Source organism: Chiloscyllium plagiosum, chromosome 28 (assembly GCF_004010195.1).
Source record: "Chiloscyllium plagiosum isolate BGI_BamShark_2017 chromosome 28, ASM401019v2, whole genome shotgun sequence".
Lineage (NCBI taxonomy): Eukaryota > Metazoa > Chordata > Chondrichthyes > Orectolobiformes > Hemiscylliidae > Chiloscyllium > Chiloscyllium plagiosum.
The window spans coordinates 31,296,977-31,315,636 of NC_057737.1; the positions used below are offsets into that span (position 1 = coordinate 31,296,977).

Sequence of the window (18,660 nt, forward strand, 5' to 3'; positions counted from 1 at the left end):
CAAATAGTCCAAAATTCAGATAATCTATGTTTGGATAACCGAGATTGTTCTGTATATAGCACAGTAAGTTGCCCACTAGGCACTCTCTTTGATCAGCGGATGCCAATACGGACAGTTAAAACAGTTCAAGCTACAAGTACATATTCACACATGGACTAAACAACATTATACAATAGAGCATTCTTGGGTATTAGAACATTGGAGATAGCATTTTTACTTTATATTAAACTGGTACCCTGTATGCAAATTTAGGACAAAATTATCTAAGAATTCTGTATTCTTTGATTTTATAACTGTATCTAAAAGATGATTTTACCACTGCTGCAGAAGGGAAGTTATATAAATAATTACTGGAACTCTAAATATCAGAAGAGCTGTAAGTGTGCAGTTTTCATATTACAAAATTTTTTCAAAACTTTTATGTAATACAAAAAAATGGAATGTAGAGGTAATGATTCAATCATAGCATTTAATTTCTGAATTGGCAGATTAAAACTATTCCTTTAGGGATACTTGAAAAAAAATTAGTAAAAGCCATGGAACAAATGAATGCAAGCTATAATATAAAACTATTTAAATTTCAGCACCACTTTCATTCGAACTGTCATCAGAACACAAATTATTTAGATCAAAGTACTCACAAAGTAAAATGTAAACATAAACATGGGAGAATTAATAGAATTATTCTAAGAAATAATAACATTGTTTCAAATATCTATGCCCTAGACATTTTTTTCATTATTTTACACTGGATTTATGGAAACATTAAACAACTTTTGCACACTGCTTTTTAATTATTTGACTAAAGATCAATTTTGCAGGAGTACTTGAAGTCAATAAAATCCAAACTCATTTACCTTATAAATCATTCACTATGAATTTGCAAAACTGCCATCTTCTGTTTTCCCTTAAGCATTGTAATCATATTGAGTAAAAACCACCATGAAGAGTTCAGATCACGTATATAAACATTAGTATTTACTCTGATTAATTATTTTATAGTTCACCTTAAAGGTGACAGAACAATGAAGCTAGATAATCGCTTCAGTGCACAACCACCAGAAGCCCCTCCAAGACGTGACAACTGATGAGGGGAGACCTTGCAGTCAGGAAAGGAATCCAATCTCACCAACAAACTGTCCAAACAGCATTCTTCAAATAATCCAGTCAGTAATGTTCTTACTGCCATATACGTAATGTGACAATGATCTCATAACGTAATCAGATTACTTTTAAAGGTTCACATTAGCCTGATGTCAAACAACAGAAGTGTCATCTGCCCTTAGAGTTGGAGCCTCACTCATTCTTACAGTCAAAAACAAACACGTTAGAAGTACATTTATCCCCAATTGAGGTGGCAGAAGTTGTTAGAGCTGTTTGCACCCAAGACTGAAAGATTAGCTGGGAAAAACCTCATGTCAATTGCATTCCCAAAGGAATTACACACCGTTTTCACCAGATTTCAAATGAGTAACAGGGAAGTTACGATGGTTAATAAAGGGCTAGACTTTATACATGTTGGTGGATGATGTTGGTGGAGGGTCTTGCAAAATACCATGGGCACAATGTCTACGTCCTACCCAATCCCACCACAATTTTCCCAGAAGTAGGGGAGGTTTTCAGTTGTCCAACTAGCCCTGGGCCAACTGAAGTTTTTAAGTGGCCATTAATGACCACCTAGGGACCTCACCCCAACACCATTGGGATTTAACCAGTAACAGGAAAAGCCAATCCTGACAATTTTCACTCTGTGGGCCAGTGGCAGATTTGCCATAGGGAAGGTGCCACTTAGTGGATTCTCCTCCATATGTCATTCACTTTCTAACAGGTCCTCTCCTCCCTAAATTCTCCATCTTTGCAAAATTCAAGGGAAGTTCTCCCTCGTCAGGACTCTCTCGTCTTGCCCCAGCAATACTCAATCAGATCATCAAATACTGGACACCTTCAGTCTTTTCCGATGGGCTTACATCAACTGATTTGGAGCTGTATATAATTAAAGTTTGCAGGTGGTCAGGAGTGGGCATTGGTAGTCTTTTGGAAAATGTGGTGGTTTGGATATTGGACACAATACACAGCAAACTACCAATAAAAAGCTAATACATCAAACTATGAAAACTGCAATTTAGCTCGAGGTAAGTCAATTATGATCTTTAGGAATATCTAAGTCAGAAATATTTTCTGAATTCTGCATTATTTATCAACATGGCACATTGATGTAGCTATGTAGCCATATGCAGGAAACAGGGTTATCTGGCACTGCATCATTAACAGCGTTTTATTAATCAGGATTTCTATTATACAGTATGGAAGCAGACCTTTCAGTCCAACTAAACTAGTCCAATTTGCCTGCATATGGTCCACATCCCTCTAAATATTTCCTACTCATGCACCTATCCAAATGTATTTTAAATGTTTTAGTTGTACCCGCATCTACCATTTCCTCGGGCAGTTCATTCCACATCAGAATCAATTTGTCTTCCTATTTGTTGGTTCTACCATCATGTTAACTTTCCGATATTTGTGTATAAGATCACTCGAACCCTGTGGACAATAATATTCAAAAGTCTCTCACCATTCTTAAAACCAAACATTCTGTTCTTTGCTCTCTTTGACATACAAATGTGAATCACATTTCACATTATATTCCATCTGCCACTGTTTTAAATATAATTCACACAATACAGACAGCAAACTAAATGATGTGATAGGATATAGCAAACTCTGTTACACTCAGTACCTTAATATTGCAATGTTATAAAATCCAGTCAGAAAACACCCTTCCTCAGGGACAAAACCTCACTGGTTCTGCAAGAGCAGACTGGGCAGGGAAAGGGAATTTTAATGTCACCAAGTCAGTTTCTAAATCTCTGCCACAAATAGATATTTCTCCTCTTATATTCCATCTGCCACTCGCTTTGCTCACTCAAGTGATGCTGTCCATATCAGTTTATAGCCTCTTTCGTCACTCCTTCTCTCCCACTCAACATGGTTTTGTTAGTGAATGTGGAGACATTACATAGAAACATAGAGGATAGGACCATGGCTGATCATCTTGCACCATTTCCTAATCCCAACCTCCTAAATATCCCTCCTTTATCTACCAGAGCAAAATCTAAATCATGCATGAGAAAGAGACAGGGTGAGACTGCACATGGTGGGTGGGCCACAGATTGCGCACGAGTCCCTCTCGTGCGCATGGGTGGGGGGGAATAATACTGCGCACGAGAGGGACTCCTCTCACTCTGACACGGAGAGGCTGCTGTATCACACACCATATTGAAACCAGATGCTGTGTTTGGGAGCAGGACATGGCATATGGCATTAGGACGTTTGTTCATGTGGATGTTCAGAACCTGTCCCTGAATTCACTCAATTCATTTTATTTGTAAAAATGCCAGCTGGAAACCAAGGATATCTAAAAGCAAGAAGCTGATTTTTTCATGCAAACCAACTGTCAGCTCACTTTATTAAACAGAAAAGCTGGTTTGTGTTTGGAAACAAACTGTTAAATGGCAGACTTCCGAACCTCAAAATGTCACTCGAAATAAAATCCATCCTTTGAAGGAAATTTCCCATCAGTGGGCACATGGCCATCAGAGTGGATTTGTTCACAATGCTGTGAAATGTCAATTCATTGGGAAGGAGGGTGAACACATTACACTCAGAGCTGTTTATCTAAACCAGTGAGAGTCTCTGTTCAGCTTGGTCTTCAGTTGTGATTACCTGCTGGGTTCTGGTTTTACTGTGATGCCATGCTGTACTGAGGCCTTTAACTGATCAGCTGCTTCTCCTTAAAGACAGAGCAGCACCTTGTGCTAGGAGTAACACAACTCCTCATTAAACAGCACCATCCATTCCCAGAACATGCAGTGCAACAAAAGCCTTACTGTACCTTTGTCAAGTTACATAAATAATCTCATTACCTTGTCTGCCAAGGCCTTCAGGGATTCAAGAAATCGTGGCCAAAAGTCCTTAAAAAGGGGGCGATCAATTTTCTTCAGACTATCCTTAGTACTTGCATCCACACTGACATAAAGCTGAGTAACTGGTTCAAGTTTTCTGAAGGAAAGAATACAACATTTGAGGAAATTACTTCATTTATAACTTTCATTTATTCTGAACTCGAAAATTTTTCCACCTTAACTAAATTCCTAAAATCAATTATATAATTATCTTCCCTTTCTTACCAATAAAAAGTTGGTCATGATGACCAGAGTTCAAGTCTATTAATAAACCAAAGTGAAATAGCTGGCAGCACTTGTTAAACACCACCATTCAATATAATCATGGCCCAACCTCTAACTCAATACCATATTCTGGATTCCTCTCTTTACCCCTTAATGTCTTTAATATGAAAACATGTATCAACTTCTCTCTTGACTGTACTCAGTGACCTGGCCTCCACATGCTGCCATGGCAGTGAATTCCACAGGTGAGTGAAGTAGTGTATCCCCATTTCAATTCTAAATGGCCTAATTCCTTATCCTGGCACCGTGACCCCTGGTTCTAGATTCCCCTGCAACTAGCCTGTCTAAGCCTGTTAGGATTTTATACATTTCAATCCAATTCCATCTCATTCTTCTAAGCACTCTTAAATAGAGACCCAGTCAAACCAATCACACCTCATACAACAGTGATGCTATTCCTGGTATCCATCTGAACAGATCACTTTAAGTCTCTAAGTCAAGGTCAATCCCTCCAACGACTGGAGACTCGTCAGCTACGTAGATGGGTTTGCTGGGTGGATGCTAATCACCGCGATCTCGGGACCTTATTAGAGTGTTTGTCAAAGAAGAACGCTCAAGGTAACCATTATTAGTTACTTTTATTTAATGATTATCTGTCAAGAAATCTGGAGTGTGAATGTTGCCTGAAAATTGCAGTATTCAGCCACACTCTCAACCTGCAGGTGCTGGACAGTGTCGAGATGTGGGCTAACAAGTGTCAAGTAACATTCATCCTGTGCAAAGTCCCAAATTATGAGCATTTTGAACCGGATTAACTATACAACTTTAATGGTTACAAAAACGATTCCTGTTCCTCATCTCTCAGGAGCATTGGCTCATGCTTCACATTCCATTAGAATAGGAAAATAATCAGAAAAGTGAAAGTCTGTCTGCCACCTAACCGCAGCCTTTACCATTAAATTTATAACTGTCTCCAAAGCTGGCTACTAGCCATGATTATTTCACATTTGCTCCTCTCAGAAAGTAGTCAGCTATTCTGAACTGATTTCAAAGTTAGTCCTCGGACACCAAATGGCTGGATTCTATTTCAGTATTCACTTTGTGACATGTTAATGACCTCCCAAAAAATTTTATTCTATTTTAACCTTGAAAAAAGAACAGTATGGTATTTGAACAGTTTTGAGTGAATGTTTATAATAAAAATTAAACAGCTTCCTTTGGTGAAAATGTACCTCTTTTCCAGAATGCTGTTCTACATTGCATAAAATGCTAATCTGACATGAAACTCAATCGGCATGACTATCCTGCACACAGTAGAAAATTTACCTTTCACTTCCTGTATTTATATCAATGACCTCCCAGCCACTATTCAAAATATAAAACTTGGAGATCAATTTAACTACCTTTCATGTTTCTGATATATTGTTAGATTCTGCAAGTTAATAATTCTGCATCAGTTTAATTAACAGTAAAATTAGAAACAGCATTTCATCAGTGATGCAAATTAAAGCACTAAAATATCGATCTATTAGTTCAGAGCTACTTCACAAGGTAACTTTCATGACATGCAAATAAAAACGTGTAAATCATCAATACTATAAATTAGATCTAAAATCACCTTAACTATCAATATCCAGCTGAAATCAAAAATCAAAATATCTTACAATTATGCACAATGCAAACTGTAAATTGCATCTGCGTTTTAATTTTTTTTATCCCTTATTTTCAAATTCTTTCAAGGCCTCACTCCTCCCATCTCAGTGCTATCCTGCATTCTCTTAACCTTTTGAGATATCAGCACTCATTTAATTCTGGTCCCTCAAGCAACCCAGTTTTAAACATGCCATGTTGGCAGCCATGCTTCCTGCTGTCTAGGTCCTAAGCTCAAGATTTCCCTCCCACTCCTCTCCATCAAACAATCTTCCTTTCTTCCTGTAAGATATTACATAAAGCTTTTGACCATGCTTTTGGCCATCTGACTTTATATCTCCTTATATTCATGCCATATCTCGTTTCGTTACCTTTGAATGAAGAATATTTTATTACAGTCAAGTTCTGCTGTCCAACATTTGTGAATTTACTTAATTGCTTAAAACGTAATGCACACCCTTTTGCTCGCTGCACCTCCAATCTTGAACTCGCAGGATTTTGAAGAAAACAAGATTAAAATAAAAAACTTTCTTCCTTAAGTAGAAAGTGTGTATTGCAAATGCACAGCGTTTTTGTGATTTTTGAAAATCATTGAGGTTTACGAATGCAACCCCAACAAATGGTGGGACTCTACAGTACATTAAAGGTATAGTGAAAACCTAAGTTGCTGTTGAAAGTGGTGGTAGGTTATTTAAATATTCTAATTTAATGAATTAAAAACCACTAGTTAAATATTTCTTTACCGAACACAGTGTTTAAGAGATAGTTTAACCAACAATCTTTTTCCATAAAACTCCGTAATTAATAATATACAATTTGATTTAAAGTTAATTTTCAAGAATGTATCACAACTTCTTCTATCAGTGGTTACCTATTTAATTGATAATTCTCACCTGATTTCCTCTGGGAACTGTGCATTTGTTACAAGGAAAGTGGAGATTTCATTATGGTGTAACAGTTTCACTAATTCATTGATTTTGGGGTACATGATTGGTTCTCCTACCAATGACAATGCACAGTGTTTCACCTTCATTCCCTCTGCAAAACGGTCAGCCTTTACTCCAGGTACACCTGCAAAAATGACACATACATATGAAAGACTTTAATTTATAATATTTGTCATGTATTTGGACCAGAATCCTTTCACCCAAGATAACTTTCTTGACATTTAATCAAGTACAGGTCATCAGTATAACAAATTACACTTTAGTCAATTTTCTTTAATATCTGGTGTCAAAATGTCTGAAGCCTTTTATACAGAATAAAATAATGTGAGAACTAGGTCTACACTTCAGAGGAAAGCAAAGTTGCAGTAAATCTAGCAAGATAAAAGATTAAGTGCATGTGCGCAATGAGTTAAAAATGAGCTACCAGGAAAATGAAAAAGTTACTTATCAATTTTCCATTTGTTCTTATAGCGATTATTTAATTCTAATTTGTGTACCATAAACATGGAATTGGTTCATAATTTGCATGTCACATATACTGTTTTGGACTAGAAATATGCATGACAGTATCACTTTCATTGCATCAAAATGCAAGGACACAAAGAAAAGGAATAAATTCTTGCACTTTGGCCAAAGATCTGTGGATTCAGAAATGTCCTGCTCAGTCCAAGACAGACCTATGGCAGAAATTCAAGCCTAAGATGATGGCATTCTCAAATCAAAGGGACAGCAAATATCAATAGATAGATAGTATAACTTATCATCCAAAATGACAAAATATGATTATTCCTATAATTCATCAACAGCACCGTATAAAAAGCATTGTGTAGATTTTGAGCTCTAAACCTCCAGATCTTAGAAGCACAAGGAAAGCAGGTGCATAACAATACTACCACTCATTTGCATCCAAATCAGACACCACCCTGGCATGAATATGCACTGCCTTATTTATATTGCCCCTGTAACAGAGTCCTTGAACACCAGTCTTAATAGCATACAAGAATCATATCATGAAGTTTATCATTCTGGTTCATGATCATTACAGGGCAGTAATCACCAGTCTTGCCCGGTTACACCTATTCCCCTTGAATGAGTTAAAGAAAATCAACAGGATGGATTTTGAAGTGACAAATTTACGAGGATCATGCCAAATAGGAGGCAATACAAATTTGAAGTAAGACTTGAAAAACTGGGGCCATTTTTGCTGGAATAGAAAATACATTCTTAAAATTATAAAGGGGTGGGAGATAGCAGACCTTTTTTTCAATAAAAGGTAATTTCCATTGGAGGAGGAAACAGATTTAAAACTAAATGTAGCACCTAGAGGACACATGGTAGAAGAAGACCATTGAGGTTCAATGCTGTAAAGCACAACCCAAATTTGGGACAGAACTATGTCAGTTAAAATGCATGAAATAAAAGAGAATGATGCACATGGAAAACATTTGCCAAGTCCCTCCCCCAAGACCAAGATTATTGCTCTTAAGGAAAATAAATACTGATCGCCTGCTTGGGTTGGATATTCTATGAAGCAAATCAAAAGATGAACAGAATGGGAGCACAAGGTGGGAATTGGAGGAGAAAGTTTCTATTTCTTTTCCAGCCTAACTCATCAATCAATGACACTGCCATTTGTGCAATGAACAAAAACTCTTGCCTATAATTTGCAAAATTCTTTTGAAAAAGTTGATTGACAACTTTTTACCTTTGAACTGTTTTATCAGGTTCTGATGGTTCTCGATTGCTTCTTTTAAGATCATATCTGCTTCATCCATTTTCCAGCGCCATTCAGTTCCAACTGGATTCGTATGATGTCTACATAAAAAATAACACAATGTCAGTCATAGTTACTTATTTATAACATCTGTATTTTTACTTGTTGTTTAAAGTAGTGTACTCTAGTTCAGTGCCATTAACTTCACTACCTACATTAGTAGTCTCCCTACAGAGTGTAATGTACTTCTAGAAAACCTCATTAATGATACGCAGATCAATGTAAAAATGAACCAGTGTCAATACACATCACCAACCTTGAAAACACTATCTGATTCTTTGCCTATAACAGTTGGACATATCACACAATCAATAATATGACTGAGACCATAAATCCACAGATCATTTATTTAATATAGCATATGAAAATTAACAGTATTTACATTTTCAATGCAGATACAACTTACAAACCTTATTGCCATTCACGATTCGCTTCCCTGAGATTGTCTTTTAATATAACTTATCTATAAAATGTTTGGCCACTTTCTTTCACCAAATCAAAATATTCTGACTATGAAGTTGGACATCAAATTGACAATTATTGATCCCTCTCACAGGCCTTATACACAACGTCTTTTGCCAATGTCAGAGCTTCCCACAACATGTTTTGAGATACTGTGAGGCAATGTTACAGGAAACACTACCGTATTTTTAATTACACAGTCTGTTTTCAACTGTATTTACAGTCTGCCATTTCTCAATGGTCAATGCTTATAGCAGTGTTTCATAAACAACTTTAGTACCTTCCTTTTCCTCCGTGGTTTAGCCAAATAGTTAATTTGTTCACCTCTCGACTATCGACAGGATCCATAATTTGTGTATATATTAGTTAATCTTTGTCTTGTCTGACAACAGTGACAGTTCCAAAAATAAACAGCTGAAAGCAAAATTCATTTCATGTACATTGTGGCCAACAATAAAGAAAACACACAAATTTAATAGACAGAAAACAAGTCATTTCTGTTACACATCCTGTCCCTTATAATCCAATAGATGTTACAACAATGAACTGAACTGCAGTCAAGTAGTAGGGGCTCAGTTTGCTCAAATGGCTGGATGGCAGGATTGCAATGTAGAGTAACACCAACAGCATGGGTTCAATTTCTGCAGCAACTGAGGTTACCATGAAGAACTCTCCGACTCAACCTCGCCCCTCGCCTGAAGTGCGGTGACCCTCAGGTTAAAACACTATGGGATATCGCTCCCTAATAAGAGAGCGGCCCTATGGTCTGGAGGATTATGGCGACTTTACCTTTACCTTCAAAAATAGAAACTAAGAGTAAAACTGAACAACTCATAACAATATAACATCTTAAAAACGTCTCAAAAAGTGTGTTACATACAATATATTACTCAAAAGAGCACTGAGAGTTGTCAAAGACGCAAATATGGTAAAAATTTACCTACAGCGTGATTACTAAAAGTATTTTTTCCAAAATGCTGTCAAAATATGAAAACGGATGATTCTGCTGAGCAACCCTTTAAAAAAAAACAATTCCACTCCAACAAAATAATTCTTTAAATCTATTTTAGATCATTAATTCTATCATTGAATGGCTAGAGTTCTCCAATAAAATAACCTTTAGCTTGGATTTATGAGCTACTTCCTTATGTTTAGAAAATATAAAAATCATCAATTACAATATGTTTTAACCATATGATTTCATTATTTTTATTTTCTGAAATATTAGCTATTACTGATGGTTGCATCCAGTTTTGACCTAAATATACACATTTGCCTGTAAAACTAACGAAAGTAGGCCCATTGTTGTAAAGATGCTGACAATGCAATATTGTTTTGGATGAGTGAAATAAGTTGCTAAAAGAGCTCTGTAACCTAGGTGTAACATTTACCTTTTGCAGAACTAAGAATTTTAACCAAACCATATTTAACTTTTAGAACCTTTGCAATGCAAAGCAGTTAGTTCTTCAAAGATCATCAAGACCTACAAAATGAACTTCATCGCATAAATACAGGTACTGAACACAACAGTGCAATGGAAAACCAGACTGCTTAAAAGACATCCTAACAAGTATATATTTTTGTGCCTCAAACACTAGATAAGATTACTTCTCATTTAGTTGGCAATGATAATTTAAATCACTTGGTTTAATCCATGAAATCCATAAGCAAATAAAACCTAAAGAAATCAACAAAACTAATCATGTGTAACTTCAGTCGCTTACCGCCAGCAAAAGACACATTTATTGGCACAGGCTAGACTAGGAGTGGCCTCCATACAGCGATGGCTTTCAATGCCATAGAAAGTGTGTTTGTAACAACCGCCTCTGCCTCGGAGCATGGACTGTGGAAATAAGGAAAAAGATACAACAAATCTCACACATCAATCAATATTATATACACACATTTAGAAATCAAGAGGAGCAAATACTAGATATCAATGTGATCTAAGTAGAAAAGATATAGAAGGCAAATAACATAGTACAAGTCAGGGACTTGTACATCACACATTAAAATGTCACAATACTAATGAAATGGTGAGCCACCAATTTTTTTTTTTGTCTTCCATCATCTGATTTTATTCACAGTACTTTCATGGACTGAAAAGGTTTTTAAAACAAAAGACACGGACATAAAATGGCTGCAGTGATTATCTGACCACAGGTTGAGCAAAGATCGAAGAAAGCAATGTGGAATCAATGAAAATTTATTATATGCAGTAATAACTGAAATTTACACTTTCATTGAAAGATCATGAAAGTAGTCAGGTGAACAGAAACTTACAACTCTTACTTCATTAATTTCTAACTATATGCTAAGTTTCACATCATAGAAATCTAAATCTGTATGTAACAATCCTACTTGGAAACACAAAAATGAGGGAAGTAAATTCAACCCACATCAACTGTTTGTAACAAAGTGAAGATAGTAAAATAGCAATTAAGTGTGTGAAATATAAGGACAGGACCTGATGTGGAAATAATGAAATAAACAAACAACAGGGAGTGGGCCTGAAGTTTTGAGGAATACCTCAAAATTCATACAAAATGGGAAGTCAGGAGGTCTATGCATAACAGGGAGGTACTAAAAATCTTTTTTTAAAAAAAAAGTCAAAATGTCACAAATTAGGTAACCTACTGAACACCTTGTACAAACAAAACCACAAACTAAGAAGTGTAGTGCTTTAATAAAGCTTGATTGCAATGCAAAAGGGTCTGTGTTGTTAACACAGAAAGCTGGTGGGTCACAATGTCACCATGAGGAGATTAAAACCATGAACTACAAACTTAGGGAGGAAATGGTCCAACAACCTTATAGTGAAATAGAAGGAAAAATAAAAGAACAAATTTTTGTGATCCACAAATCTAAGATTTATCACACTCCTCATCCACTGCTGCACATTCTTCTGCACTTGATATTTTAAAATGCATGCTGTTAAACTATTTGCATACCATTTAATACATTAACCGAGATGTTCAATATCGGGTCAGTAGACGTTTCCACCATTTAAACATTATTATTTACAGCTCCCACGATTAATGGTGTTCCCTCACCACATAGATGATTATAACTGGAGAAATCTATTTCAGCCCATTCTGAGTTTCCGACCCCCAATCTCTTCATCAAAACTATTTACTTCGACCACCACAACATTGCCAGTCTTCACTCCATCTGTTGTTCAGACTGTCTTCTCCATTCATCATCTCAAATTGCAATGCTCTAATGGCCAGACTCTCATCTTCCATTATTGCAAAGGTTACTCTTTTAAACACTTGGTGGCCCATGATTCATTCCAAGATCACTCACCATCCCGCTGCTAGTTGACCTCTACTTGCTCTCAGCTCCTGATTCAGAAACGTTCTGAACTTAAATTTCTCATCCTTATTTTTAAACGTCTCCATATTTTCGTACCACACGGTTGCTGTAAAATCCTCCACATCATCACAACCCTATGACAGCTCTCCAATTGTGGCTTATTTTGCATCAGCAATATTGTTCCATCAATCATACTTCGGCTTTTTACTTCCAAAGTTTAGCACTCACTCCTTCAATCACAGCCACTTCTGTAAATAGCTCCTTAAAATTTGTCTTAATATATCCTGATGTAATTTGGCATCAAATTTTGACTGAAAACACTTAAGGATGCTTTGGTAATTTACTACGTTTCAATACTCAGTGGCAATATTAGAAGAGGAGGTTTGGAGATGTAATATGACATGTAAGATGTCCAATTACTGTACATGTAATGCATGATGCAAATATTAAATGATTTTTACTTTTAAATACGGTCATCTAGAGATTATCAAAGGTTTAGCTCCAATATTCATGAAACAATGTACAAAAATATTGCAGATCCTTTTGAATCATTCATTGTATCAAACTTTGTGGACTGTTCAAAGACCTCACTGCAGTAAAACAGGTGAACCTGGATATTCAATATAGTCAATGATCTGCAGCATTTACTTCTACACCTTTGACAAAAAAAAATCCCATGATTGAATGCAGTGTCTCACCTGGTCTTAAAAGTTATCCCTGTTGACCCATTTTAATAAAAATTTAAAAGAAGAGGAGATCAGATGAATATAAACTCTGAGATTCATAATTCATAAAATCAGTTACCTTGGTCCATCTGCACAGTTTCACACCTGAGTGACTTCCGATCAGGCGGTATCCTGAAAAATAAAATGGTTCATACTCATTACTTTTTATTAACTGCTCCTGGTTCCAATAAACTATCCACAGATTCAATTTATTTTCTTGGCACTTTTAACTTTTTCACAGTTCAATTTAATCTCGAACATCATTTAAGGATGTGAGAGATTGATAATTTACTTGTGGAACCTTCTCATCACATGTTTCTTCTCCATCCGCAATAATTCCAGAAGTACCAATTTATGGAAATCATTCAATCATACGTCATTAAAAAAGTAAAATCATGGACATTTTATAATTAGAATAGTTTGCATTTCACTTGCAACACACTGTTCAAGCAAATACTACAAAGTATGTCAGCTACCTCATTCATCATTATTTTTAAAACTGCATTAGAATAGTTAAGCATTGAATACTTTACAACTATGTTGAAAAAAAACACACATCTCCAAATAACTTTAATTTAAACACATGAAGAGTGGCAATTTTTGCCATGTTCACAGCTGACTACTGGGTTCGGCATGAACTTCAGCATTGCTAGAAATAAAAGCACATTTTGTCAAAGCTTTGCGTTTTGCACTCAACTCCAATTGGAAAGAAATAGCAAAGGATAAAGGAATACTTGAACTATATGAAATTGTTTGGCACATTGACCAATTGGTAGAGACAATGCCATAGGGAATGTACCAGTTAATGATAATAGACAGCTAAGTACCAAGCTTTACTTAAATTTCAAACTCGGCAGTCTGAGTCTGGTTGGTCAAGGTATTTGACTTGAGAAATGAACTAGAAAATGACTATCACCTATTTGTTGGATTGAAACAGGCATAGTGTGTACATGGTCTTCCAGTCTGCAAACAACATGACCCTGTGCATAAACACATGTAGATTTCAGTATATGCAGGTGCACACATTGCAAACCTGACTGATAACCCTAAATTGGAATCAGCAATATTTTTAACATGCTCAGGATTATTTACCACATGCTATCCAATCATGGAGTCACATCGAATGCTGGACACTGCATTGAGAGTTTGGGCAATTGGTTATTACAGCAATTACCACAATTACAGTTGGTTATTGCAGCATCCTGTTTGTTGCGAACAGCCAAAGAGATAGACTGGTTAGATTGATCTGCCAGTCTTGATCTAGACATATTACTTACAACCTAGCATCACACAGACATTTGTGTGACAAGCAAATCATCTTTTTGGATTGATAGCAGCATCCTGTTAATGGTGAATACCAGTCTTCTGAGCTATCTTAGCCTTTTACAGTAAAAAGAGGTAGATAGAGCACTTTTCAGGATCCGAAGATACAGCCTTAGGCCTGTTCATGAGTTTTAATGTAAGAACTGGGAGCAGGAATAGGCAAAATCAGTCCCTTGAGCTTGCTATGCCATTCAATACAATCATGACTGATCTAATCTCTGTCTCAACTTCACTTTCCCACCTGCTCTCCATAATCACACAACTGCCAATGCTAATTAAAAATATGTCCATCTCCTTAAATTAACTTCATGTCCTAGCACCCAGTGCATTCTGGGATAGTGAATTTCACAGATTTATGACCCTTTGAAAGAAACAAGTTCTCAATTCTTTAAATCAGATATCTCTAATCGTAAAACTAACGACTTCTCATTCTAGATTGTCCCAAAAGACTGGTAGACAGGGTACATGCAGGTGCACATGGGACCAAAAGTCCCATGTGGAATCTTATCAAAGGCTTTACCGTAGTAGTGTACTTTGTCAATCTCCATTAGCATCAATTAGATCCCCTCTCATTCTTCTAAACTCCACGGAGTGCAGGCCTAAACTACTCAACCTCTCTTCAGAAGATAACCCCTTACCTCTGAAATCAATCTAGTGAACCTCTTCTGATTTAAATCCAATACAACTATACTACTTAAGGGGACCAAAACTATAAAATATCACTAATGTTGTGTAGAGTTGCAGCAACACTTTGCTATTTTTATACTCTAATCCCTTAACAATAAATGCCAAAATTCAATATGTCACTTTACATGCTGTACCTGCAATAGATTAGTTACGTTCAAGCTAGTTTTCTGTGATTCATGAAGACACCCAAGTCCCTCTTGAGCAGTCTAAAGTTTTTCTCCATTTAGATAAGTTGCCTTTCTACTCTTTCAATGAAAATGGATGACCTCGTATTTATCTATATTAAACTCCATCTGCCAAAAGCTGGCCCATTCACCTAACCTATGAATATCAGTTTGAATTTGAACAAGGGTAACTGGACCCGAAACATTAATTCTGCTTTCTCTCCACAGGTGCTGCCAGACCTGCTTACTTCTTCAGCACCTTATCAAATGTCTCCTGGAAGTCCAGATATACTGCATGTACAAGATCCCTATTTTCCAATTTGGTTGTTATACAGAGTCATTGATCTGTACAGCACAGAAACAGACCCTTCAGTCCAACTCGTCTATGCCGACCAGATATCCTAAACTAATCTAGTCCTATTTGCCAGCACTTACCCCATATCACTCTAGACCCTTCCTATGCATACACCCATCCAGATGCCTTTTAAATGTTGTAGTTGTACCAGCCTCCACCACTCATTCTACGCACGCACGATCCTTTGTGAAAAAGTTGTCCTTTAGGTCCCTTTTAAATCTTCCCACACCCCCCACCCCCACCTTAAACCTATGCCTTCAAATTGTGGACTCCCCCATTCTGGGGAAAAGACCTTGGCTATTCACCTTAACTATGCCCATCATGATTTTACAAACCTCCGTAAGGTCACCCCTCAGCCTTTGCGTTCTAGAAAAAAATAGCCCCAACCTATTCAGCCTCTCCTTTTGGCTCAAGTCCTCCAACCTTGGCAACATCCTTGTAAATCTTTTCTGAACTCTTTCAACTTTCACAACATTCTCCCTATAACAGGGAGACCAGAAATGAATGCAATATTCCAAAATTGGCTTAATCAATGTCCTGTACAGCTGCATCACCTCCCAAATTCTACACACAATGCACTGACTAATAAAGGTAAGCATATCAAAGACCGTCTTCACTATCCTGTCCATCTGCGACTCCACTTTCAAGGAACTATGAATCTGCACTCCAAGGTCTCTTTGTTCAGCAACACTCCCCAGAACCTTACCATTAAGTGTGTAAGTCCTGCCCTGATTTGCCTTTCCAAAATGCAGCACATCTCATTGATCAAAATTAAATTCCAATGCCACTCAGCCCACTGGCCCAGATCCTGTTGTAGTCTCAGGTAACCTTCTTCGCTGTCCACTACATCTCCAATTTTGCTGTCATCTGCAAACTTACTAACTATACCTCCTTTGTTCACATCCAAATCATATATATAACTGACAAAAAGCAGTGGACCCAGCATTGACCCTTGTGGCACACTACTGGTCACAGGCTTCCAGTCTGAAAAGCAACCTTCCATCACCACCCTCTGTCTTCTACCTTCAAGCCAGTTCTGTGTTCCAAATGGCAGGTTCTCCATGGAATCTAACTTTGCTAACCAATCTACAATGTGGAACATTGTTGAATGCCTCACTGAAGTCCATATAGATCATATCCACTGCTCTGTCCTTTCAATTGGTCTTCATTACTTCTTCAAAGCCTCCAATTAAGTTTGCGAGACATGATTCCCCACACACAAAGCCATGCTGACTATCCCTAATCAGTCCTTGCCTTTCCAAATACATGAAACCCCTGTCCCTCAGGATTCCCTCCAACAACTTGGCCACCACTGAGGTCACGCTCACCAGTCTATAGTTCCCTTGCTTTTCCTTACCACCTTTCTTAAATAATGGCACCACATTAGCCACCACCGGTCTTCCACCATCTCACCTGTGGCTATCAATGACACAAATATCTTAGCAAGAGGCCCAGCAATCATTTCCCCAGCTTCCCACAAAGTTCGAGGGTACACCAGATCAGGTACTTGGGATATATTCCCCTTTATGCGATTTAAGACATCCAACATCAGCACCTCTGTAAGATGGACATTTTTCAAGATATCGCTATTTATTTCCCCAAGTTCTCCAGCTTCCATGTCCTTCTCCACAGTAAATACTGATGATAAGTACCTATTTGCCAAAGTCATCTCGTGTCCCCTTTTTGCCCTCCCGATTTCCCTCTTTATACTTCCTACTGCCTTTATACTCTTCTAGGGATTCACTTGAACCCTGCAGTTTATATCTGACATCTGCTTCCTTCTTTTTCTTGACCAAAACTTCAATTTCTCTCAGCATCCAGGCACTCCCTACCCTACCAGCCTTGCCTTTCGCCCAAACAGGAACATACCAACTCTCGTTATCTCATTTTTGAAAGCTCTTTGAAAGCACTTCCCAGCCTTCCCTTTACTTGTGAATATCCACCCCCAATTAACTTCTGAAAACTCTTGCCTAATGCCATCAAAATTGGCTTTCTTCAATTTAGAACTCAACTTTTAGATCTTATCTATCCTTTTCCATCACTATTTTAAAACTAATAGAATTATGGTCGCTGGCCCCAAAGTACTCCCCGCCACTGATACCACAGTCACCTGCCCGGCCTTATCTCCCAAAAGAAGGTCACGTTTTGCTCCTTCTCCAGTAGGTACATCCACAAAATGAATCAGGAAATCTTCTTGTACACACTTAACAATTTCCTCTCCATCCAAGCCCTTAACACTACGGCACTTTCACTGTGGCAGGTTCAAATCCTTTATCATTCCCACCCTATTATTCTGAATGGTAACTGAGATTTCCTTACAAATTATCTTCAATTTTCCGCTGACTAATGGAGGTGGCACATAGTACAATCCCAATAGTGTGATCATCCCTTCCTTATTTCTTAGCTCTACCCAAGTAACTTCCCTGAACACATTCCTAGGAATATCTTTCCAAAATACAGCTGTAATATTATTGCTAATTAAAAAGTGCCATTCCCCCTCGTCTGTCATCTCCATCCCCCTCCCCCCCCTTACTTTTCTTCCTATAGCATCTATATCCTAGAACATTAAGTCACATTTCTGTAATCGTTAGGATACCCCAATCTCGCATGTTCCCAACTGTGCCCAGAGTTCATCTGCCTTACCTGTCAGGTCTCTTGCATTGAATTAAATACAGTTTAATTTATCCAATTAAATTACCTTACTCTCCGCTTCGTTCCGGTTTACCCTGACTGTTTGACTTGCACCTTTTCCCAACTGCATATGACTCATACTGATCTCTTTTCTCACTCCCTGCAAATGCCATTCATCACACTAGCTCCTGTAAATTTCTTAGTGCCTTTAACTGCTGTGCTAACCGATCCATGCGATCCAATAGGATTCGCAATCAAACACACTCCCTGCAGAAATAGTCATCAGCACCACAGAAACTCTACCAAATCTCTGACATCCAACAGGAAGAGCACTTCACTCTACTAAATGCCATCTTTGCACCTTAACAATCTACAGACCCAAATAGTACAGTCTTACTGCTCTAAAAACACTGCTCCAGGATAACTTAGTATCTATATTT

General features: G+C 37.4%; 1 protein-coding gene across 3 annotated transcripts in view; it reads right to left on the minus strand.

Annotated features, from left to right (window-relative positions):
- Positions 1–18,660, minus strand: part of tyw1 (tRNA-yW synthesizing protein 1 homolog (S. cerevisiae)) — a 124,539-nt gene that overhangs the window by 66,651 nt on the left and 39,228 nt on the right. For all 3 annotated transcript variants that reach the window (XM_043718611.1, XM_043718610.1, XM_043718612.1), the window contains exons 9-13: positions 13,140–13,192; positions 10,745–10,863; positions 8,490–8,599; positions 6,731–6,908; positions 3,924–4,059 (exon numbers count right to left, since the gene is read on the minus strand). In XM_043718611.1, the coding sequence (XP_043574546.1) occupies positions 3,924–4,059; positions 6,731–6,908; positions 8,490–8,599; positions 10,745–10,863; positions 13,140–13,192 (596 nt within the window). The remainder of the gene's footprint in view (positions 1–3,923; positions 4,060–6,730; positions 6,909–8,489; positions 8,600–10,744; positions 10,864–13,139; positions 13,193–18,660) is intronic.